The 24,514-nt window shown below is 32.9% G+C and overlaps 1 protein-coding gene across 1 annotated transcript; it reads left to right on the top strand.

Annotated features, from left to right (window-relative positions):
- Positions 1-733: 733 nt before the first annotated feature.
- On the top strand, positions 734-24,458 carry LOC139517834 (filamin-B-like). Its single transcript, XM_071309287.1, has 21 exons — positions 734-1,125; positions 4,390-4,585; positions 5,028-5,093; positions 6,079-6,292; positions 7,228-7,339; positions 8,659-8,846; positions 9,193-9,351; positions 10,075-10,209; positions 12,959-13,088; positions 13,487-13,624; positions 13,753-13,932; positions 15,416-15,559; positions 15,938-16,063; positions 16,787-16,933; positions 17,654-17,758; positions 18,180-18,365; positions 19,526-19,630; positions 20,516-20,692; positions 22,862-23,011; positions 23,445-23,612; positions 24,028-24,458. The coding sequence occupies exons 1-21, from the start codon at positions 843-845 to the stop codon at positions 24,270-24,272; spliced, it is 3,354 nt and encodes a 1,117-aa protein (XP_071165388.1). The 5' UTR covers positions 734-842; the 3' UTR covers positions 24,273-24,458.
- Positions 24,459-24,514: the final 56 nt, after the last annotated feature.

Below are 24,514 nucleotides of genomic sequence, written 5' to 3'. Positions count from 1 at the left end.
CAGTCTTCACCAGTATCGTCACTATATCGACATGACCAGACTCCAAATGTGAGTATGGAAATGCTAAATTGAAATCTCAATCAATATCGTACGCAAAAACTTGAGCAAATAAGTATTTGCCGCATTTCTTTTTTACCTTATAAGGACCGAGTGCAGGTACACGCGAGGTTAGGCGTTAAAAGTTTATGTGTGTATGTGATATAGCGTCATTACAATTGGTAAAAACCAAAATAGTTTCATGCGTCTGGAAATAATACGAAAAACAAATCTTTACACTCTGGACACCTGAGTTTTCACAAAAGTCATATCTAAAATTCTTCAAAGTATATTATAAATGTACTTTTTACAATCAATTTTCTAATGGGAGAGGTTGAACAAATTTAGGTGAAAAATTCAATTGACATTTTATTCAAATTTCACAATCAACTCGTTCCACGCGTTCAAAGAAATGAAAAAACAAAACTCACCTTATTTTTCGTTTTTCAATGTTTTTATTCTGCAATTTGACAATATCAGAGCATATTACAGTTTATTTGTAAAAAAAACCAAAAAACATATTCGACGTCCTTGTACACAAACGAAACTGTTTACGTGGTTTGTTTTTTGTTTTTTTACAAAAAACCCAACCCAAAGCATTTAGATTTTTAATTTTAATAAAAAACTTTATAATGTATTATGATATTTTCTGTCCAAATACTCACGTTATCGCTTTTCGATCAACCTAGAGTTCATTCCCCTTTTTATAAATATTAAAAACCCAAGGCAGATAAAATGAAACTAGACATGTGACAAGACTTCTTCTGTTGATCAATAACTGATAATTAAAACATCGGTGTGAAATTATGAGTAGCAACACTAATGACAGGGAAACAAAATGGATAGAAATTCAGAAAAATACTTTTACAAACTGGGTAAACGAAGAACTAAGAGTTAGTAACCGTTCTGTTAGTGATCTTGGAACAGACTTTTGTGATGGAGTTAACTTAGTGGCATTAGTAGAATCCCTACAATTAAAGAAAATTGGAAAGGTTTATGCAAAGCCGACGACACGGATTCAAATGATACAAAACGTAGCGATAGCATGTAAAGCTATTACCGAGGACAATATTAAACTAGTCAATATAGGTAGGGTATTATTCAATTTTAATTATAAGTAAAACGTTTCTAATTTTTTCTTTATTGTTTGTTGTATTTTAATAAAATTTTATTGATTAAAATAGTTTTACATTTTCAGCGTTCTATATGTAATTTAGAAGTAAAATAACCAAAAAAGTTCTCTAAAAACCTAAATTTAACAAGCATATCAGCCCTAAGTAAATGTTGACAACCTACATTTACATTTAAGTACTAATAAAAGTATATTCGGCAGTTTGTAAAACAAGTCAAGTGATCAATAAATGTTACGATTATTTGATTTTCACACTTTCTACTACACAGAAAATACTTAAATAATTTATGGTTAAAATTTAATGCACACCTGAAATACAGGTAAAATGTCTCTATCAAAATACCTCAGTATTGAACAACTGGTCGGAATGTTTACTTACTATCACAAGCGATAAGATAAGGGTAAATAATCTACATGTAGAGTCATTTAAAAACATGTCTTAACCCTCAGGAAAAACCAGTATCTGATAAAATTTAATGACCACAAAAACGACAAGTACCCGTTTAAAATCTATATTAATCCATGTGTCATAATAATGTCATCCTTATTAAACTATTTTATTGTCCAGGCAAGGGTGGTACTTTTTTCAAGATACAAAAATATCAATAAAAGAAGTATTTCCATGTAGGGAAGACAGACTATAAAAATATAGCGAAATAATTCAACAGTTAAGGCAAAGTAATATGACATAATATTTTCAGGTCTTCAGAGCATATTAAGTCTACTGCTTTTTTGTGTGTTTTTGTGTTTTAATGAAAACAGTGGCAGACCAACTCGCTCCTTTTCTAACAGATCTGTACCAAACATCCCTTAACACCGGAGAAGTCCCACGAAATTGGAGAGATGCTAACGTTGTACTTCTATTCAAGAAAGATGAAAGACATTTAACTTCCAACTAAAGACTAGTATCATTAACCTTCATCACATGTAAGGTCTTGGAACACAGCAGTATTATGGACCATTTTGACAAATACAACATACTTACCAACGCACAGCATGGATTTCGCAAAAAACGATCATGCGAATCGCAACTTATAATAACAATCAACGACATCGCTAAAAAACTGGAAAAAGGATCCCAAGTCGACATCATCCTTCTTGACTTTGCAAAGGCATTCGACAAAGTACCGCACCACCGCCTTTTACATAAACTAGAAGTTTATGGAGTAAACCCTTAAACTACAAAATGATTCAATCATTCTTTGAAAACAGAATGCGGAGCGTAATATTAGAAGGAGCTGTCTCTTCTCAAGTCCCGGTACTTTCAGGCGTCCCACAAGGCACAGTTCTTGAACCGCTATTGTTTCTGACCTACATAAATGACATGCCAGAAACATCAACATCATCTGAAACAAAATAATTTGCAGATAATAGCCTACTTTTTAGAACAGTAAACAGCCAGGCAGACAGCGACCTTTTGCAAAAAGACTTAACATCATTGGAAGAATGGGAGAATAAATGGCAAATGAGTTTTAACGCAAAAAAATGCATAGTTATAAGAAGAACAAGGAAGTGAGAGATACATCATATAAACTCCACGGACATACACTAGACAATGTTGATCATACACTAGACAATGTTGATGCAAGCAATTACTTAGGCTTAACAATCAGCAACAACCTACCTTGGGATAGACACATTGACAATATTGTAGGCAAAGGGAATAAAATATTGGGATGTATCCAAAGAAATATAAAAGACTGCACAAAACCAGTAAAAGCAGCAGCATACAGCCATGGTAAAACCTTCAGTGGAATATGCCTGCACAGTTTGGGATCCATCGAGCCAACAAAAAAAAGATTAAATCATTAGATTCATTCAAAAAAGAGCAGCAAGATTTGTTCATAATAACTACTTAGATCGAACACCTGGTTGTGTAACACACATGATTAAACAATTACAGTAAGAAAGCCTGGAAGAACGTAGAAAAATTAACAGACTATGTATGCTATTTGAAATCCATCATGGGCTTATTGATATAGATAGACAACAATATCTAATACCCAATGACAGCCGGACCAGAGGTTTAGGCCGTTTTACCAAGAAAGAACAAAAACTGAAACGTATGGACAGTCATTCTTCCCAAAGACCAGCAGGGATTGGAATCAACTTCCAGGTAAAACAACATCAGCTGACTCGATAGAGGGTTTCATAGCTGCTCTGAAAGCAGGCTTTGGAAGGAAGTAAACAGCATAAAGTGTATATAATTTTAATTGTAAATTGGCGAATGTTTTAAATGTATATAACTTTGAGAGGACTTGCTGCCTTGCCCGGCAATGCGGTAAGTTTTCGCGGGACCATACACATTCAGTATGAATTCGGTTCCTTACTTGGAAGAAGAAGAAGAAGAAGAAATGCATTGGCTTATCAATCATGCTATTATTCACGAACAACTCAATATTTTAAAAAGTTATAGTAAACACTCAGTCTGATAGAGTTTTATCAGATTGAAAAACAAAAATAATAATTCATTTTGTTTATTAAAAAACCCCGAAACATCTGGTTTTTCAAAATAAATGAAAGTTCATATACATTCAAATAGACGCATTACCAATCAGCAAGTGAGTATAATTGAATAGTTATAGTATAAGGTCATTTAATACATTACCGTAGTTGTTTTGGTGCCCTGAGTGAACATACATTTTAGGCTTTTGGTAACTGTGAGTACTTTTTGATCAGTATGTTATGTTGTTTTGTCTTTTTGTTAGCTTTGTTTGTGTTTTTTAATGGCCGGTCTTTTCCAACTGATTTATATAGTTTCGTCTTATGTTGTTCTGTTACACTACTTGCCCATGTTTGGGGAAGTTTGCGCATTCACAAAAAAAAAGTTCTTTATATCATCGTCATATCTCTGAGTGATAAATACACCTTGCAACAATTCTTTTAGGGATACACATGTAGCAAGACACTATTTCTTTGCGTTCCGAACTGACTCCGTAATTTCCAATGGCTGTCCATATTTCCAACTCTTTAATATGGTCGATCTACTTATTGTTGTAATTGTTAAATTTTTCTCTTTCTGAATTTGCATGACATATTTGCCACTGGACGTTAAGCAAGCAAAACTATCAATAATTGAATTATATGGTTCTATGATTAAAGTCTGCCTAACAAAAAGATACAAATATCACATGCATATTCTGGAGAATGGGCTAATTTTGTGGCTGCAAAAAATGTCCTTATGATTATTCGATATGAAAGACTGTTGATGTATCTTTCAGGAAATGAAGATATAGTTAACGGTAACTTAAAATTAATTTTGGGATTAACATGGCACCTTGTTATGCGATATCAGATTTCTACTCGGAAGACAAAGTCTCCTCCGAAACAGCTGATGATGAACTGGTTTCGAGTGTCAATACCTGGCGTCCGTGTCAACAACTTCACAACGGATTGGAACGATGGAATAGCTTTACAGTAAGTTTTTTATCCTTCTTACACGTACACTACAAATTTAAGAAATTTATAGGAAGTCTAAAATATAGCTCATGTTATTGTTGCAGCCGGGTTGTACTACCACTTTTTTTTAATCAAATTCAGTATTAAATGTTTCGATCTGCTATTTTTTTGGTGTTTTATCTTCATATATGTGACCCAAGTGAACACCGGATTTTAAAACCGTCGAAGTTAAAGAAGAACCTTTTTCACTAATATCTTCCAACCATTGTTTTATATATCTTATGATGTTGATTATGTTGATTGCACTCTTGGTACGATCTTTCCGATATTTTATGCGATGGTACACTCAATTAAGTGCCTTTTTTACCAAGCTTAATAGTATAATCAATGCTCTTTCTAATGATAATGAGAAATATGATAAAAACCCTTTAAGAAACAAATGTATTGTACTATATTTCAGTGCTTTAATTGATAACTTAAAACCAGGAATATCACCGCAGTGGCGTCAGTTGAACAAACAAAATAAGTAAGTACCTAGCTGTATCATCAAATCCGGCTGTTTTTTTACAGATAAATTACAGGTAAATTACAGGTGAATAGATATAAGAAGATGTGATATGAGTGTCAATGAGACAACTCTCCATCCAAGTCATGTTATTTTTCATTTATCATTATAGACCTCTTCCGTTAGCCACTTGTACAAATGTAATGAATTGTCAATCATAACATGTATATACTGTTGTCCCCCACTCACCACAGGGAGGTTGAAAAAGGCCTATAAAATACGTCTCCACACTTTTCCTTCACCTTTTTTCTTTCACCTTACCCGTAGTTCTTTAGCCTCTATCTTTCGGTCATCTGCCACATGGTTATGCTCGTTCTGTGTCTTGACAGTAGTTAGACCATCAGAATCCGTGGTGACTCGGGCTTTACATATTTTAACAATGGTATAGTACATGTACAAGGATTAACTTACCTGTAAATCTAATTAGTAGCAAATATAAAATCGGCGCAATTGAACAAAATAAAATCGGCGCAAATGAAAGAATGATTTTTTAAAAATCGGCGCTAATGTCATATTAAATCAGATGATCTATTTTTTCAATTTTTTTTCATCTGAGCTAATACTAGGAGGAGCAAAATTGTTTACACATATATATGTATTACTGTATTCACAAGGAAACATATCCATTAGCACAACACACAAAACGGGTACAAAAACTAGACATGCAATTTTAATAACCGTATACAAATGAAACTGACCCTTTAATATATTACTTTATATATTTATGAAATAAGAATATAAAAGTACTCATGACAGTTTCTTAGAAAAATACATCAGAAAACAAAAACCCAATAAATAGAACAAAACAACTTTTAAATACAACAAAAACACAAAACATATATATACTTGAAGATCTTTAACACTGTATTCCTGAATCAGTTATCAAATTTTGTATGCACGTTTTCTGTAACAACTTTCTGATCGCTAATTATGATTTTATATTTAGAGTGGAGAACTGTCGAGATGCGATGGTATTAGCCAAAGATCATTTAAATATTCCACGAGTTATTTCCCCTGAAGATTTTGCCAATCCAGCTTTAGACGAGTTATCGGCCATGACTTACTTGTCGTATTTTGTCAAACCAAATTCACCAGGTTATTATGCTACATTAAACTGGGTTTGCAAGCAGTTGAAGACTACCACAATTTCCAACCTGACGGTAAATTCAATAATTCTTAGACGTAACATGAAAAAAGGTCAAAATCAGGTTTACCCGGTTTATGATTGCCCGTGACATTTACACCTCTTTTAATTAAGGTTGTCATGTTAGAGGTACGTTGAAATTTTATTTGCTGAAAATGTGCAAGCAGTTTTGCATAATTTATTTGAAAGTGTTTCTCTCACGTTTATCCAGACTGTAGATATGGAAAGTCAAACGCATTTTTTTTAAGTTCCAAGTTCCTGCTCGATCTTTAAGTTTTGTATATATATTTAGAATCTTAACGTTTCCATCATATTTTTAAGATTCAGATATTCTACATTAATCCATGTTTTGGCGTTTGCGTAGTACGCAATAAACATTTAGTTGGCTTACGAAGCAAATCATTAGACTTCATATATATACCCTTTGCCTGTACACGAAGTTTGCTCGATAAACGTATTCGGATATTCGTTATTCTTTCATACAAAATAATCTCCAACCTACAACAAGCGCATCCCGTAAAATCTCTTTTAGCAGACACCTTCAGCTTACAACAAATGCACAATATATATTTATAGACACTTTTAGCCCAAACCAAGTACACCAAGATTACGAGTATCCCTTTTAACAGACTTGCTGGTCTTCACCCAATGCGCCTTGAAATATCAAATGTACAACTACGAAGTACATACGAATACACAACTATAAAGTAGACACGAATGCACACCTATACATGCTCCTGACACAAATGCATCAACTGCCTGTATTCTAGAAACATCCCTCTAATCCTTACACAATGTGCAATCCTTTAATCTTTACACCAAGTACAATCAATAAAAGCGACACAAAGGGCACCCCTGTAACATCTATATCAAGTACATCCCACAAACTTTACTACAGGTACAACCTAACAAATTATGCATTAGGTGCATCCCTATAATATCTGTTTACAGACTGACTGGAATGATGGTTATAATTTGTGTGCAATAGTAGCATCGCAGGGTGGGCATATTGAAGGATGGCCGAATCTGGACAGGAAGGATCATGTCAGCAATTGTCAGAAAGGTATGCAAATCAAGGTGGACATACATTAACTGTGCGTTACCATTCACAGTTGTGATATCTTTTACTTTGCATTCTTCCCTCTCATTTACTTTTAACAGATAAAACATTTCCTATTTAATCATTTTTTTTTAGATAACTGAACAGGTAAAAGAACTCATCAAAAGTGCCAAGTTTATAAGTGTAACTATGTGTTATGTTGCAGTTGTTCAAATCCAAAATACTCCTATTAAACATGCAAACAAAGATTTAAAGAATTTTTCAAATGGAATTGTATAGGTCTGATTCCGTGTCCAGGTTTCGTTTTCTATTTTCCTCTTTGTTGTTTTTTTCATCTCTTTAACGATTGTATCAGAGTTGGACTTTAAATTTGATTAGTTTTCAGTATCACTGAAGATGTATTAATTGTCGATATGCACATCTAGTGCATTAACATTGATACCGTTTATGTTCTTTTGATAAAATATCATGTATAACTTTGCTGATGAAGACTCAATCTCCATCAGCTTGGTGATTCGAGTATTTATTCAATTTCTAATGCACTGTTATTGGCTAATACAGGAAGAAGCTTACTAACGTATCCACAGCCGTTTTGTTAAACACTTTCACTAAAAGAAAATATAGATTCGGTTAGATACGGCTGCAATATTAAAATTTGCCACACCATACAAAAGAACGAATCCTATAAAACGGAAATAGTTTGTTTATTACGTCTGTTGCTCTTGTTGAATGATATAATATCTTATCCGAGTCTTAAATATATACATTTTCAATGAGTTTTATCTATTACCAACATTACAATATATGAAAGGGTGGTATTGATGTTGATAATTGCATAAACGTAATACTATATCTTTTAAATGTCAACGAATCTTAACAAGCAATTGTTAAAAAAACCAAACGAGGACAGGCCAGCATTTAAGTTTCATAAAATAAACAGGTTTGCCTGTAAAACTCAAATCACAAAAATACTGAACTCCTAGAAAAATTTAAAACGGAAATCCCTAATCATATGGTTAACTCAAAAGCTCAAACTTATCAAACGAAAGTACAACAGTGAATGTAAGCAATTGTTTTTTTTTCAGTTCTTGTTTACTGTAGTGGAGTGTATTTGCATTTGTTTTCACTATTACATAAATAAAGATATATTTGTATATATATATATATATATTTAGTCTAAGCTGATTCATACAATTCAACAAACGTTTTTCCTATTTTATATTATTTGATCTAATAAATAAATAAAACATATATACTAAGTATCGAACATGAAGTTGATTTTTTTATAGCCTCTATGGACTGTTGTTATTATTTCTCAACAGCAATCGACGGTGGAAAAGACTTAGGTGTAGAGCCACTATTGACAGCAGAAGAAATAGCAGACCCTAAAGTTGACCATCTTAGTTTGATGACGTACATATCAAGATTTCAACATCTCGTCCCGAAAAAGAAGGACGAAGAGAAAATTGGAATCAAGGCAGATTTAAATAACATAAGAACTGGAGTACAGGTTAGTCCTTTGTTTACAATTTTGATCCAAAGATTAGACTTCCTTTTCCTCAACTTGTCAAATGACACCTTATAGGAATAAAGACCATTACATTACAAATTTCTACCCAATGGTGTCATGTTTCCTGACTGTTAGCTTATAAACTATTTATAGAGCATATCTCTACACAGTCAAAATAATCAATACATTGAGAACTACAATCAACTTTGTTAAAGAAAGCGGCTACAAAAGTTAATTCCCTAACATGATGCTTTATATTGAAGACTTTCAATACTGATACCAAATCATTCTAACTACCTGTCTGTTTGTCGAAAATGACGACAACATTTATCATTTTTGTTTGTAGGCTTTAATTACTCTACTCTACCACGAAAAGGATTTAAAAAAGGAATTTCTACAAGTTGATATTGCTGGACCATCATCCGAACAAATCAATTGTGATACAGCATGGAAAGAGAAATATGCAGAGTGTAAATTTGTACCTAAGGAAGCTGGAGAATACAATGTTAGTTTTATCAAACCTTTATGTTTTCTATCTATGTTAGTACTAGTGCAAATGATTGCTTGGTAGGTAAAGCTATTATAGGGACATACCGGTAGTTCCATACAAAGTTATGTTATATGCTAGGTCCGTACACTTCTAATAGTGACATCTTTCTACAATGCACTCAACATATTAATTAATTGTTTATGCATCATATATAATTCAAGGATACATTTAATATTTTGGAAGATCATTACACTATACAAAGAAACATACTGCAAAAATACACTGTCAGATAGATAGATTGAATAAAACATGTCTATTATTGCAAGACCAATAAACCTCGTTGACGATTCGTTCGTTGAAACAACAACATTTGTACTTACCTTATCGAACATACAATTCAATGTTATGAGCAAAGGATATGCTTGACATGGGGTTATCTCCTGTAAAATATTAATTTGTGCCATTGCTCTTTACACAATAACTCTACGTTGTGTCTAGTGCTTAATTTTCCTAACATAGACTTATTTATATATTCTGTTTTCACAAGGTGGCGGTTTTTTTCGAAGAAGACTGCCTATAATTTCTTTACCTTAACTGTTCTGATTGAAATTTATATTAAATATATATTGAGTTTTTGAACATTGTAATGGCATATCTATGTATAAATGCTCATCCGTTTTGCAATTTGTTGTTGAGATTCTTTCTACAACAGGTTAAACAATTCACATTTTATTTTAGGTGAATATCACATACAACAACAAAAAGTTGGTAGGATGTCCGTTAGTGTTTACTGTAAAACAAGACTTATCTACAGTACGATTTATTACTCCTACAGAAAGTAGATGTCGTGTAGGATCACAAAATAGCTTACAGGTAAGCTAAGTTGTTAGACTTACCACTTGTATGGTACAGGTTCGTATACTATCATTTTGATAAGTAAGCTGCTTTGTAACTTTCATTAATAGATGATGTCGTTTAGATCATTTGATACTATCGGTACTTCTACAACTGGCATATGCTTGGGTTTCTTATTGACAAACTATTTGTTGCATTTGGAGCTAGACGGTTTTCTTATGGGAATGACATGTGCGCCACTCTTTGCCGACCTCTTCTTTTTATGCCCCACCTACGATAGTAGAGGGGCATTATGTTTTCTGGTCTGTGCCTCCGTTCGTTCGTTCGTTCGTCCGTTCGTCCGTTCGTTCGTCCCGCTTCAGGTTAAAGTTTTTGGTCGAGGTAGTTTTTGATGAAGTTGAAGTCCAATCAATTTGAAACTTAGTACACATGTTTCCTATGATATGATCTTTCTAATTGTAATGTCAAATTAAAGTATTGACCCTAATTTCATGGTCCACTGAACAAAGAAGAAGATAGTGTGAAGCTCAGGTTAAAGTTTTTGGTCAAGGTAGTTTTTGAGGAAGTTGAAGTCCAATCAACTTGAAACTTAGTACACATGTTAACTATGATATGATCTTTCTAATTTTAATGCCAAATTAAAGTATTGACCCCAATTTCACGGTCCAGTGAATATGTAAAATGATAGTGCGAGTGGGGCATCCGTGTACTATGGACACATTCTTGTTTTCATACGAGTCAGATTTCCATCGAACTCTTTTCACAACCAAAGAAACAAGATCATTTAATTTCACATTCAGATGTATTAATAATGTTCTTTCAATTAACAATACAAGCTTTTCTGATTTGAAAAAAACACAGACACGTCTTCCTCTGCCCTATTGTTTTACTTATAACTCGAATTTGACATAAGCGGTCATCTCAGTACCAGAATCTATAACGAACGTGACGATTTTAATTTGATTACCCACCTCAGTAGCAATATACCAAACTTCACCTTCAGCTGCCATTCAGAATGTATAAAACGTTAACGGTGCCTAAGCGAAAATTCGACGAAACCATAGTTATGTCATGTAATGTTCCGTCCTTTTTCTAAAAAGGTTCATCGGAAGATACTTAGAATTTGTTGATAAACATTTCGTGTCAAAATCATAAATAATACATGATGGTCTTAAAGTATAGATTCTAGTAACTGACGTTGTTTATAGCTAGTCACCACTTAAGTTTAATCATGTATATCTATTAAATAGTCATTTTATGAAATTTACTGTGTGCAAAACTATGTATTATTCTTTATAATAAGGATGTTTTTGTCCCAGGCGGATAACCCTGGCCTCACAACTTTTTGGAACATTTGGTCCTCGGCGATCTTCAACTTTGTAGTTGTTATGGCTTTCAAACTTTTTACATCTGAGCATAGTTTTGTATAGACGTACTGCGCGTCTAGCGCATACAAATATTTCGTAACCTGTTACCTTTTGATGGTTATTATTCGTTTGTTTCTCTGTCCTATATTTGCTCCCATTTATCTGTTTAATTATTGTAACCCTGTCGTGTAATGTTGTCATTTTAATGTTATAATTAACACTGCCATTAAAGCGGGAGGTTTGGCATGCCGCAAAACCAGGTTCAACCCACCATTTTTTCGTAAAAGGCCCTGTACCAAGTCAGGAAAATGGCCATTGTTACATTTTAGTTCGTTTCTGTGTGTGTTACGTTTCGGTGTTGTGTCTCTGTTGTTTCGTAGTTCTCTTATATTTGATACGTTTCACTCAGTTTTAGTTTGTAACCCGGATTTGTTTTTTCTCTATCGATTTATGAATTTTAAACAGCAGTATACTACTGTTGCCTTTATTTATCTTCATAATAACGTGTAATAGTGTTCTTTTACCTGTCTTTGTAAAATAAATTCAGTTTTGGTAATATCTTTTGGCGTGGCACTACTTGTACATCCCACCATTGTGTTATTGTGCTGTGGTCATTTTTTGTATTCTTGTCTTTCATTTTTACTTATGTGTTTTTTTTATATGACATTTTGTTTTTCTTTGTTGACATACTTTCTTTTTTATAATGATTAAGGTTATAACCCAATATTGATTGCTGTAAACCTATCTTTGAATTTGTTGCTTATTATGTTCGTTTTTTCTGATCACACATTATTTTCAATATATTGGAATTTTATGAGACTATCATACAGGTGAGAGGTTAAGCTACCGATACAACCAGGATTAATTAACCTACATCTACATAAGGAAAAACAAGTCAGGATTATCACAGTAGTTTCCATTCGTTTGATGTGTTGGAGTCTTATGTAGACGAAACGCGCGTCTGGCGTACTAGATTATAATCCTGGTACCTTTGATAACTTTTTAAACCATTGGGTCGATGCCACTGCTGGTGGACGTTTCGTCCCCGAGGGTATCACCAGCCCAGTAGTCAACACTTCGGTGTTGACATGAACATCAATAATGTGGTCATTTTTATAAATTTCCTGTTTACAAAACTTTGAATTTTTCGAAAAACTTATCCCAGGCATAGATTACCTTAGCCGTATTTGCTCAACGTTTTGGAATTTTGGAACCTCAATGCTTTTCAAGCGTCACTGATGAGTCTTATGTAGACGAAACGCGCGTCTGATGTACTAAATTATAATCCTGGCACCTTTGATAACTATTTGAGCTTTTGATTTTGTCATTTGATAAGGGACTTTCGGTTTTGTATTGTCCTCGGACTTTGGTATTTTGGTTTGTTTGCTTTTTCTAATTAGGTTGATTCTGCAGACAAAATCGTAGGTGTATTGACAATAGAAATACACAATCCAAATGGTGATATGAAGACCATGGAATGCCAAGAGGAAGATGGGATATACCGAACTATATTTCAACCCAAAAATGTTGGTATGTTTCATCTAAGACCAAGTGTTAATTCGAGCCTTCACGTTTGTCCCGATATTTACATAACAACAAGTAGATTTGTACACATATATTACTTTAACATGTTTAGTAGTGGTTTATCTAAATGGAATTATCGTATGTCAAAATGTAAAATAGAGAGAGAAATAAGCAATTGGAAGAACACAACAAACAAGAGAACTCTAATTGGAGGAATTTCTGTTTATGGATGAAGCAGCTCATACTAACTTCTAACACTGTGAATACATCATACGTTATAATATGAATATTTGATTTGCTTACACACGTATAACACATGTATTCAATTCTCAAATACGATGAATGGCTTCCTTGCATGACCTTTCGTAAATCCTGATATTTTCTATTTCATTTGCACATCGCAGGTGAATGGAAGATCCATGGATACATTGACGGTGAAGAGATAAGCAACAGTCCAGTTGTGTTTGTTGCTCATGATCCACAAAAAGCATGGTTAACTGGACCAAGCAAAGGAGTAGCTGGGGAACATGCTAATTTTCTAGGTAATATGCATAGCTGTTTTAAAAGTAAATTATTAGAGAAACTGATTCATTTGTAGTTAATTGATTCTTTGGTTGATCAGAAACAGTCATTCGTAGTCTTCAAAATTAAATTATACATTAAATTTTAGTGAACTGCTCCGAAGCTGGTGAAGGAACTGTAACCGCAGATGTACGCCATGTTGGGAAAGAAGTGAAATGTGAAGTGAAGTCGGATGAAGAAGAAAATGATTCATATCAAATTATATTTAAGCCAAGCGACTCTGGTACTTATTTCGTTTACGTCAAATTCAACGGACAGGAAATTGCAGGTACATATTGATATCTGTGATGAAGAATTATTATTGACGCTTCTTATAGTTAATTTTTCAACGTAATATTGATAATTTAGATATCTCACTTAGATATTAATAAATACATTTTATTTCTGAAATGAAAAAATGCAGTTCTTAGATGATTGTCAGTATCTAAATATGACCCTTTTCATGATAGAACGATTAGGTTTTGAGGAGGGATTAGTTTTTGAATTATTTATAAAAAAAAAGTATGAAAATAATCTTCAAAGTTTCGGTTATGATTTACTTCACTGTCTATGTTTATTTTGAATGAACCCATTTTGGTTTGTGTAAAATTCTTTATGGGTCTAAATGATTATAATATTTAGCGATACACCAAAAGGAACATGCAGGTTTGCCAAACCATCAACGATGATATGAGCTATTATAAGTTATATCCCAACCAATGAAACAATTCTTATACTTATCTTTCATTAATGGTTAGTGTATGATATAATTTACGGCTTACAGCAATAACATTAACGGTACCAATTTTTCTGCACCAGATGCGCATTTCGACAAATAATGTCTCTTCAGTGATGCTCGTGGCCAAAATATGTAAATTCCAAAGCTTATATAAAAGATGTAGAGCTATATTCCAAAAGTTCCAAAAAAGTATAGCCAAATCCGTGAAAGGAATCAGAGCTTTGCATGAGGGAGATACATTCCTTAATTTATAATATTTTTTAACATTTTGTAACAGCAAATTTAATAACACAAAACATCCGTATTTTCATGCCAGTACCAGAGTACTGGCTACTGGGCTGGTGATAACAAGATACCATGAGAGACATTTTCAAATCAAACCTACAGAGCCATATTATATTCGTCAATGCATACACATTTTTGATTTTACAGTATCAATTATTTACTCCTTGGTTTTGATTGTTATTGTCTTAATGGTCAAATTTTGTCAGTGTTACACTTATTTCTAATGTAATGTATAAAATGGGGAAGATGTAGTTTGATTTCCAACAGGACAATTATATTTTTTTTGAATTCCTTACTTCTCATATTTTCAGACTTTTAATATTTTCTAAGCTTTAGTTGTTTAATAAGATATGAAGGGTTTATGTTGCGTCTTTTTCTGTTATCTTCAGATCCTATTTTACTCGATTTTATAGTTTTTGTTTTTCTGTAGGGTAAAGAGGAAGAGTTTGAGTATATTGTTCTCGTAAGAAGTTGCACATGGTATTTTTGTTATTGTCTTCATTTTTTAAACCCATATATTTATTGCTTTACATTATTTTATCATTTCATGCTTTTTCTAATAGATAGTATGAATCAATACACTTATATCGAATCCAGAGATAATTGTTGGTGTAGCTAAATAAAATAGTTAAATACATTGTGACTTGGATGGAGAGTTGTTTCATTGGCACTCATACCACACCTTCTGATATCTATATATTAGTATTGTGTTTAAAAAGCTTAATTATATCCAATATATCATTAATAGGATCACCAAAAAGTTTGGATGTAGTAGATCCGGGTCAGATAACAGTGCTAGGCGAGGGTATCGTCAGGGGATTAAAAGGAAAAGAATGCAAATTTCAGGTTAATTCCGGTGATATTGGAGGAAACATTTCTGTATTGGTTGAAAGTAAGTAAATAACATATGTATAATAGAATCTGTATGACCTGTTTAGGACTGTTTTTTTTAGAATCGTCTTGTAAAGTTCTGAAGTATATTTTGGTGTTGTTGTTTTTATTAAAATTAATAAGAGATAAAGATATAGATATGAACAACTATTTTTTCCCCCAAAGCACAAAATATTCTTCAATTAGAAATATGATTTACCCTCTCATGATAGTTGCTTCTAAGACAACTTTTAAGAACATATGTAGTTATAAGGATAAATACGAAGTTATTAATTAAAACAAAACAGGTAAACATTGGAAACTACATCTAGGAAAAGAAGTTCACTCCACCAGATATCATTCATATAAATGAACACTTACGATATTTTTTCTTTTAAAGGGAATGGTAAGGAGATTGATACCAGATGGCGTGAAATAAGTTCTACAGCTTTAGAATTTTCTTACCTACCAGAAAGAGCTGGTATTTACAAAATTAAAGTCATGTGGAACGAAAGAGAAATATTGGGTATGGACAATTTATTAAAAAATGCGCAATAAATGTCTTTGAGTCTACAGTATGTTTGATTATCTTTGACTTTAAGCTGCTTATTTGCGTACACCCTACCTTTCCTTACTTTACTTGCCAATCTATGTATAGCTTACATGCCCTCTTCTTTAAATTTTACATACTAATAGGTGGAATGTCGTCTCCTTTAAATCTTTACATGTCCAAATCTTTCAATATTTTGATTACGATCTGACAATACCATGGCAATAAAAAAAAAAGGACGGAAGGACAAGCAACAGTACACAAAACACCCAACAGAAAAACAAATGACTAAGCAACTCTACATTTTTTCTTTTCACTTTAAACCTTAAGGAAGATCATATTGTATATCTATAGTTTGTAGCAGATTCAAACACATATTATTGTAAAGTTTTTATGATTGACATGCCGTTCTTATTTAGAAATAAATACAAATAAACAGAAATTCAAAGTGTGTAAGTAATAGTCAGAAGGAGCTATTTTTTTGTTAAAGAACATGAAAAACATACTATGCCTTGAACTGTGACACATCAGATGAAGACAAAATATACAATGCCTGACATGATCAACACTATCTAGTGTTTTCATCTGAATTTATTCGAAATTGAATAAATTTTTCAAAGACTTTGTTAAATTGCATATCAATTGTGGAGCATTCTATCTCAGGAAATTCTCTAATGTTTGTTGTTTTATGGTTCATAGGGAGTCCATTTCATACGAAAATAACAGACCGCTCTCGAGTAAGCTTAATGGATGATTTAACAGAGTTAATGGATGAGAACGGACATTTGGCTTTAGTTTGTAATCAGGAAACACGATTACATTATGACATAACCGATGCAGGGCCAGGTATGTATGATCTCTTTAGTGAAGAAAAGAATGTCAGAATTTTACTTGTTTTGTTCCGATTCTACGGTACTATAGGTATTTATTATATGTATAAACCGTAAACATAGGTTTGTTAATTATATAGGAGTCAAACTGTCTTATTGTCTGTCTGTCCAGACCAACTTCATATCGCTTTGTTTTACCCACTTTAAACTTGTTGAATAATTGTTCATCATAATGATCTAAAAAGCATCATGTTGTGTGTGATTTTTATTCGGGTTAGTTTATCAAGTATTACGTCTATTTCACCTTAGAATGATTTACCATTATCAAAACCAACTTCGTAATCACAACTTCTCCTTTATTTGTGTATTGTGTCGACATGACAATATGTTTACTCTTAGTGTCTAATATGCAGATGTGCATTGGTTATTTTCAAGTGATCCAAAAGGATATGTAAACCTGTTTCACTAGTGTTGCCCGTCATGTTACTCATGGTACAAACACATGCTCAGTGTGTCATATTTGGTTGTATCAAATAAAATAAAATGACAGGTAAAATGAATATTTTAGAACTTAAACTAAAAGTTCAAAAGAAATAAGACAAAAAAAACAGCATTAAAAACGGACAACAGATACCACAAACTTAAAGAACAAAAGAAAAGATAACAATGAATGATTTGATGAAGGTGTAAAAATTAATGTTGTGCTATCTTCATAATATATGAAATTGTTTTATAGGCTCATTTAATGCTGAAGTTTTATCGCCTAGTGGAAAATTGAAAGTTAATTTGAGAAAACCAGATACTGACCAGATAGAAGTTGCTTTTATAGCAAAAGAAGAAGGTATGCTTCAAATATTTTAATTATTGAGATTATTAGTATGTACCTGTTGTCATAGATATTACCAACAATATACACACTCAGAAATCATTAAGTGTTACCAAATATACAAATATATTACATGAATATAGATATATTCAACTTATGACATGATACGGCATACCAGCAATCAAATATGCTGAATTCAAAGCAGTAGAAAATGTCTTCATATAAGGCGACAGCTATAAAACAAAGAAATACACAAGATTGTTTTATAACACAAAACTCTGGAATTATTAATATCGGTTAAAAAGAGAAAAGTGAAGTTTGATCAAACATTCTGTTTAAAAGATAACGTCTTATAAAGCTGTAAAAGTTGTAGTGTTCAATCTTAAATTTTGAGCACAATGATTTTAGTGAAACTTTAACTTATTTATATTTGAAGGTGACCACTACATACATTTATACTGGTCAGATATTCCACTGGATTCATCGCCAATTATTGCCTATTGTCCAGGACCAATATTATCTGTGGACCATTCCAAGGTTATATTAACAGGGAGCGGACTAAGGGAAGCCAGAGCAGCGGTTCCGGCCGAATTTCTAATCAACGGGAAAAAAGCTGGTCCTGGTAAGAAAACTTTTATATAAAAAAAGGCAACAGTAGTTTACCGCTGTTCAATAGTCATACATCTACTAATCGAAAATAAACCCGGGTTTGTTAAGTCTGTTTAGGTATAAACATAAGTAATCTGCTTGTTAGAACTCTTTAGGATGGATTTGTTATAAAGATAAAGAAACGATATTGGATGTAAGTTATATAAATGATAAAATTGAGAATGGGAATGGGGAATGTGTCAAAGAGACAACAACCCGACCAAATAAAAAAACAACAACAGAGGGTCACCAACAGGTCTTCAATGTAGCGAGAAATTCCCGCACCCGGAGACGTCCTTCAGCTGGCCCCTAAACAAATATATACTAGTCCAGTGATAATGAACGCCATACTAATTTCCAAATTATACACAAGAAACTAATATTAAAATAATACAAGACTAACAAAGGCCAGAGGCTCCTGACTTGGGACAGGCGCAAAAATGCGGCGGGGTTAAACATGTTTGTGAGATCTCAACCCTCCCCCTATACCTCTAACCAATGTAGAAAAGTAAACGCATAACAATACGCACATTAAAATTCAGTTCAAGAGAAGTCCGAGTCTGATGTCAGAAGATGTAACCAAAGAAAATAAACAAAATGACAATAATACATAAATAACAACAGACTACTAGCAGTTAACTGACATGCCAGCTCCAGACTTCAGTTAAACTGACTGAAAGATTATGATTTCATCATATGAACATCAGGCACAATCCTTCCCGTTAGGGGTTTAGTATCATACCATCATAACATATATGAGAAGAACATAACCCGTGTCATGCCAACAACTGTTTTTAGAATAAATGTGTTTAGTTCCGATGCAAAGACCTTATCAGTGACTCAATATTAACGCCAAAATAAGCAATCTTTAATGACTTGACAACAGTATCGTAATTATATCCCTTCTTAATAAGTCTATTCAAAGGTTTTGTAAGTTTCTGAGGGGAATTGATCTATTAATAGATTATATAATTTAACTACCAGCATTTACTATTATGTGTACAAAATCATGTTTCATAATACTTTTTTTCTGTCAAATTTCTGAACCTATCATAATAGTTATATAAGGTTTTACATACACATTACACCTACAAGCACATAAAGATATGATAAATCATGACTATTGTTTATCAGGTGTACCAAAAGTAATTGCTAAAGGTGTAAAAATGGATCCATCAGTATCAATCAAGCCACTAAAATATGATCGTTATCAGTGCTCTTATACAGCTCCTTTTCCAGGTAAGAACGAATGATTTACTGAATGATGCATTTTGGTGTCTTAAAAGTCGGTAATGATGGCTCTACTATTTATTTCTTCACGGTAAGATGTGTCATACGACTAAAATGAAGAAATAACAGTACTGCATTTGAAGAGTTGTCACCCTCAATAGGGGATTTGCCGGTCTCAAATGCAATTAAACGGATAATAGCATAAACATATGTTCAAAAGTCGTATCTACTGTTTAAATGCACAAACATAGTTTAAAAAAAATAGGAGATGCATCGTTTGAACACTAAACGAAGCTAGACTTGAGCACTTGGTCATAAAGCTTAACCCAATACCTGGAGAACAAAGATTGTGCGCAAAACATCAAATGCAGTATTTTGATTGGTTGATTTTGAATCCGAAAACAATTATCGTGCTCGAAATCTTGATGACCGCAAGTCCGGGTTCAGTGACGGTGCAAACGTTTACTGCTATCGCCTGTCAAACGAATCCAACAAACCTAGCCTTAGTTTTAATTGTCTTACATTTTGTGGCAACGGAATGTTTTCTATTGTCTCATTTTTAACCATACCACTTCCCTAATTGCCAAAATCAGTCAAATATCACTTTAGGAGATAGGACAGAAACGGTTAATATAAAGTTCTGACGACTTTTCTGGTTTCTCAAGATGCACATTAAAGGCAACATTGGTATACCGCTGTTACATTGTACAAGTAGACACTGCTTTATAAATTAACATGTTGTACAAGTTTCGACTGTTTCATCAAATAATGCAGATTCATGAAGTTATCATTATGTAACCTAACAACTGAAAACAATTAATATATTTATTTATTCTCTTTTACTGTGAAAATGCAATTTAGAACTTGATTTCATTTTGACTGAACATTTGATAGGTGCATATTTGATATATGTTTATTGGTCTGAACACTTAATTGGCGGTACACCGTACAAAATATCAGCAACAATGAAGGGTGCTGGGAGTAAGGTGAAAGTTTCCGGTCAAGGTTTAAAGGGAGGTTATGTAGGCCAGGAGCTTAAAGTCACTGTAGATACAGAAGAAGCTGGTAACGGTAAGACATATCTAATTTGTAGACAGACAGCTAGATAACATAAACATGCTAGGTATACACAGGCCAGAGTCTCAGCTAGATTTGCTATATGATAAAAAAACTAAACTGACGAAAAAAGGTCAGTTACTCAAAATCATTAAATGCAAAAAATATGTTTTGCAAATAAAACATTTCACATAAAAGTTCATATTTAATATGAAATAATAATACACAATTAATACGAAATTGCATCAACTAATATCATATCAATTGAATAAATGACAAAGAATAGCAAAGGTTGGGAGAAAAATCTGCCCCATAAATAAACATATTTACTTCAAAAGATAACATTAAGGGAGGTATGTGGGTAGGAATTTTTAACAAATTGTTTAATAAGAATCACAAGTTAACACATCAAATACTGATGATAAAAGGAAGTGGCCACAATGCACTTACACGTGAACTGACAATGAAGGGTGCTGGGAGTAAGGTGAAAGTTTCCGGTCAAGGTTTAAAGGGAGGTTATGTAGGCCAGGAGCTTAAAGTCACTGTAGATACAGAAGAAGCTGGTAACGGTAAGACATATCTAATTTGTAGACAGACAGCTAGATAACATAAACATGCTAGGTATACACAGGCCAGAGTCTCAGCTAGATTTGCTATATGATAAAAAAACTAAACTGACGAAAAAAGGTCAGTTACTCAAAATCATTAAATGCAAAAAATATGTTTTGCAAATAAAACATTTCACATAAAAGTTCATATTTAATATGAAATAATAATACACAATTAATACGAAATTGCATCAACTAATATCATATCAATTGAATAAATGACAAAGAATAGCAAAGGTTGGGAGAAAAATCTGCCCCATAAATAAACATATTTACTTCAAAAGATAACATTAAGGGAGGTATGTGGGTAGGAATTTTTAACAAATTGTTTAATAAGAATCACAAGTTAACACATCAAATACTGATGATAAAAGGAAGTGGCCACAATGCACTTACACGTGAACTCGTGCTGACCCGCAAGATCAGTGACCAATAAGAAAGATGAAATTCAATCATGCACGTGTGAACATGTTATCTAATTTCAAACATTTATTGTTAAATTAGGTAGTACACTCTGACCCTTTGACCAGACTAGAGACATCATAAATTTACAGTATAACTATTTTATTTAAGTCGGTTAGTAATAACCAATTAAAACAGAATTATCTTCTCTGCTGTCCTAAATTATTTTATTCAGCTTAATTGTCAATAAGCGTAATACAATTGGTTATCTCAAAACATTACAATGTTCTAATGTTTACAAAATATGATATAACAACCAACATTGATATCCAGTCTTATATTTGTAATCTTATGATAGGAAATAATGAATTAAACAAAGAATATTAACATAGGACAGCTAAGTGTTGTCTTTGCTGTTTGTAATCTATGAATTTTAATTACCCAAAACCATACATATTATTATCATTAAACGATGCACTGTCTGAAAACATTGGCAAAAATACCGAACTCCGAGGGAAATCCTAAACGGAAATAGCCTAAGCAAAGGCAAACTCAAAACGTCAAACACATCAAACGAATTGATACCAACTATCACATTCCTGACTTAGTATTGGCATTTTCTTATGTAGACATTTGCGGATTAAACATGATTTTATAACTAGCTAAATCTCTCAATTGTATCACAATTGCCTAAAGTTAATTTTTATTGACAACAATGTTTGAACAAAACAGACATAATAGGTAAAAACGTCAAAGATAGGTGTACATCAGTCAAACTTTTCAATTAATTTTGATTATCCAAAAACTCTTCTAGATCATCACCCCTATGTTTAGTATACTCATCGTGCTAGAGGCATAATGCTTATTAGTTTGAATTTTTATAGTAGTGGTATTCAAAAATGAGACAGAGAAGACAAAATGACCGATTAATCGACGCGCCGTGTGAAGTACTTTTTTTTAATTACTAATGCGTTAAAATTAACATATAAAGATCATGGCCTAAAAGACAAATCGCGAGAAAAAAAACCAACAGATTAAAAACACTACATTGAAAACGCTAGAATGATTAACACAAACCTTACCCAAACGAGGTGATCTCAGGTAAACTATTGTTTTTTCTTGTATACTCATGATTCATTTTAATACATACATGTTAGCCTGCATTTGATTTCAGGTGAACTTACGGCATCGTGTCAGGGACAAGTTCATACAGCAAGATGTGACGTTATAGATCAACGAAATGGCCATTATTTGATTAGGTTTTTCCCTACAGAGGCGGCTTATCACACACTGACAATCAAATATGACCATGAAAATGTGTCCGGTAAGAATAAAGCATCAGAAGCTTGAACAAATGTTACGTTAATGTAAAAAGAGAAAAAAAGACATCAAGGGTGCGATCTAAAATCACAAGTCCTCTTTGAACATGCAACACCATCGGTCTTAACATTAATAACAATATAACACAGACATTTAGAGTTTTGTCAGCACGAACTCCACCTAATTCTGGTGTAAGCAAAACAAGGCACCTCTGGAAGGTAGGTACTAATGCAGGTAGACTAATGGTTATAAATCGCATTCAGTATTACACATTTGATAATGTCTGTACTTTTGGGTTGTTTTTCATTAAACTTTGCTAACACATTTGTCATACTTCGAATGTATTCGCTAATAAAATGGTTACACATTGTTCAATGAATTTTGCATGAAATTTTACAACAAATCAAACTCTATGTTGAAGTTGAATTTTATTTTAGGAAGTCCGTTCAAAATACCGATTGGGGAACCTCCTGATCCCCGGAAAGTTCATGTCTACGGTCCCGGTATTGAAGATGGAATACTTCATTCATACCAAAGTAGATTTCTTGTGGAAACGTCTGGTGCTGGAGCAGGACAATTAGCGGTTAGAATCAAAGGACCCAGAGGTTAGTTATCTATTTGAATAAACCTTTCATAGAGCAAAGCCAACAAGCATAATCTGAGTGTCTAAAATTAAGTGTTCAGAACGCAACGGCTTAGAATTAGAAATGATGTGATATTACGAGCTCCAAGAAGTAAGCAAATAGCAATCAATCAAAATGTTTTGACCTAGATGTAAGTAAGTTCTTCAAAATATTTTGAATTAGTATATAGAAAATAAAGGCTATAAACACCCGTGGTCCTACTACAAAATACGTTGATACATTGTAATAAGTGACTAGGCATCACAAAATAGCGGATTAGTATTCGATGTTTTGTAAACCTGAAACACCAATAATTACTCAAACCATGTGTTATTTAAATGTAAAACATAAAACATGATCGAATATAAAGTTTTTAAATTGAATATGTGTCTTTCAGGTGCATTTAAAGTGGATATGGAAAGAGAGGAACATAATGATAGAACAATTCTGTGTCAGTATGATCCACAAGAACCGGGAGCATACGTCATTACTGTTAAATGGTCGGGCCATAATGTCCGTGGAAGTCCGTTTAGTGTTCACATATTTGAGAGCAAGGAAGAACTAATCAGTTTTATCAAAAAGGAGAAAGGACTAAACATAAATCCAAGAGCAATGGAAACTCCATGGCGTGAGGAGATATAACAAAAATAACAAGCTATTATAATGGATAATATACTTTATGTCAGGTTCATACTGAATGTTCCATTTGTGTGTTTGTCAAACTATTTAATGTTCTTTGCCAATTTTGTCTCTATTCGTAGGACACTATATTATAGTCCGTTTGGTTTCCATCAATATTTAGTAATAAATGACCAAATACCAGATTGATTAACCTTTTTTATTATACAATATGTAATATAAAACATTAAATAATTCTAAGGCTT

This window comes from Mytilus edulis, chromosome 3 (genome assembly GCF_963676685.1).
Source record: "Mytilus edulis chromosome 3, xbMytEdul2.2, whole genome shotgun sequence".
NCBI lineage: Eukaryota > Metazoa > Mollusca > Bivalvia > Mytilida > Mytilidae > Mytilus > Mytilus edulis.
The sequence above is the reverse complement of the archived record's forward strand: the minus strand, read 5'-3'. Positions and strand labels throughout refer to the sequence as shown.

What these genes read in the sequence shown, in the direction of transcription:
- LOC139517834 (XM_071309287.1), top strand. Translation starts at nt 843, where the DNA reads ATGAGTAGCAACACTAATGACAGGGAAACAAAATGGATAGAAATTCAG. An exon ending in ACATAAGAACTGGAGTACAG is followed by an intron (nt 8,847 to 9,192) that starts GTTAGTCCTTTG and finishes TTTTGTTTGTAG; the next exon opens with GCTTTAATTACTCTACTCTA. An exon ending in ATTTCAACCCAAAAATGTTG is followed by an intron (nt 13,089 to 13,486) that starts GTATGTTTCATC and finishes TGCACATCGCAG; the next exon opens with GTGAATGGAAGATCCATGGA.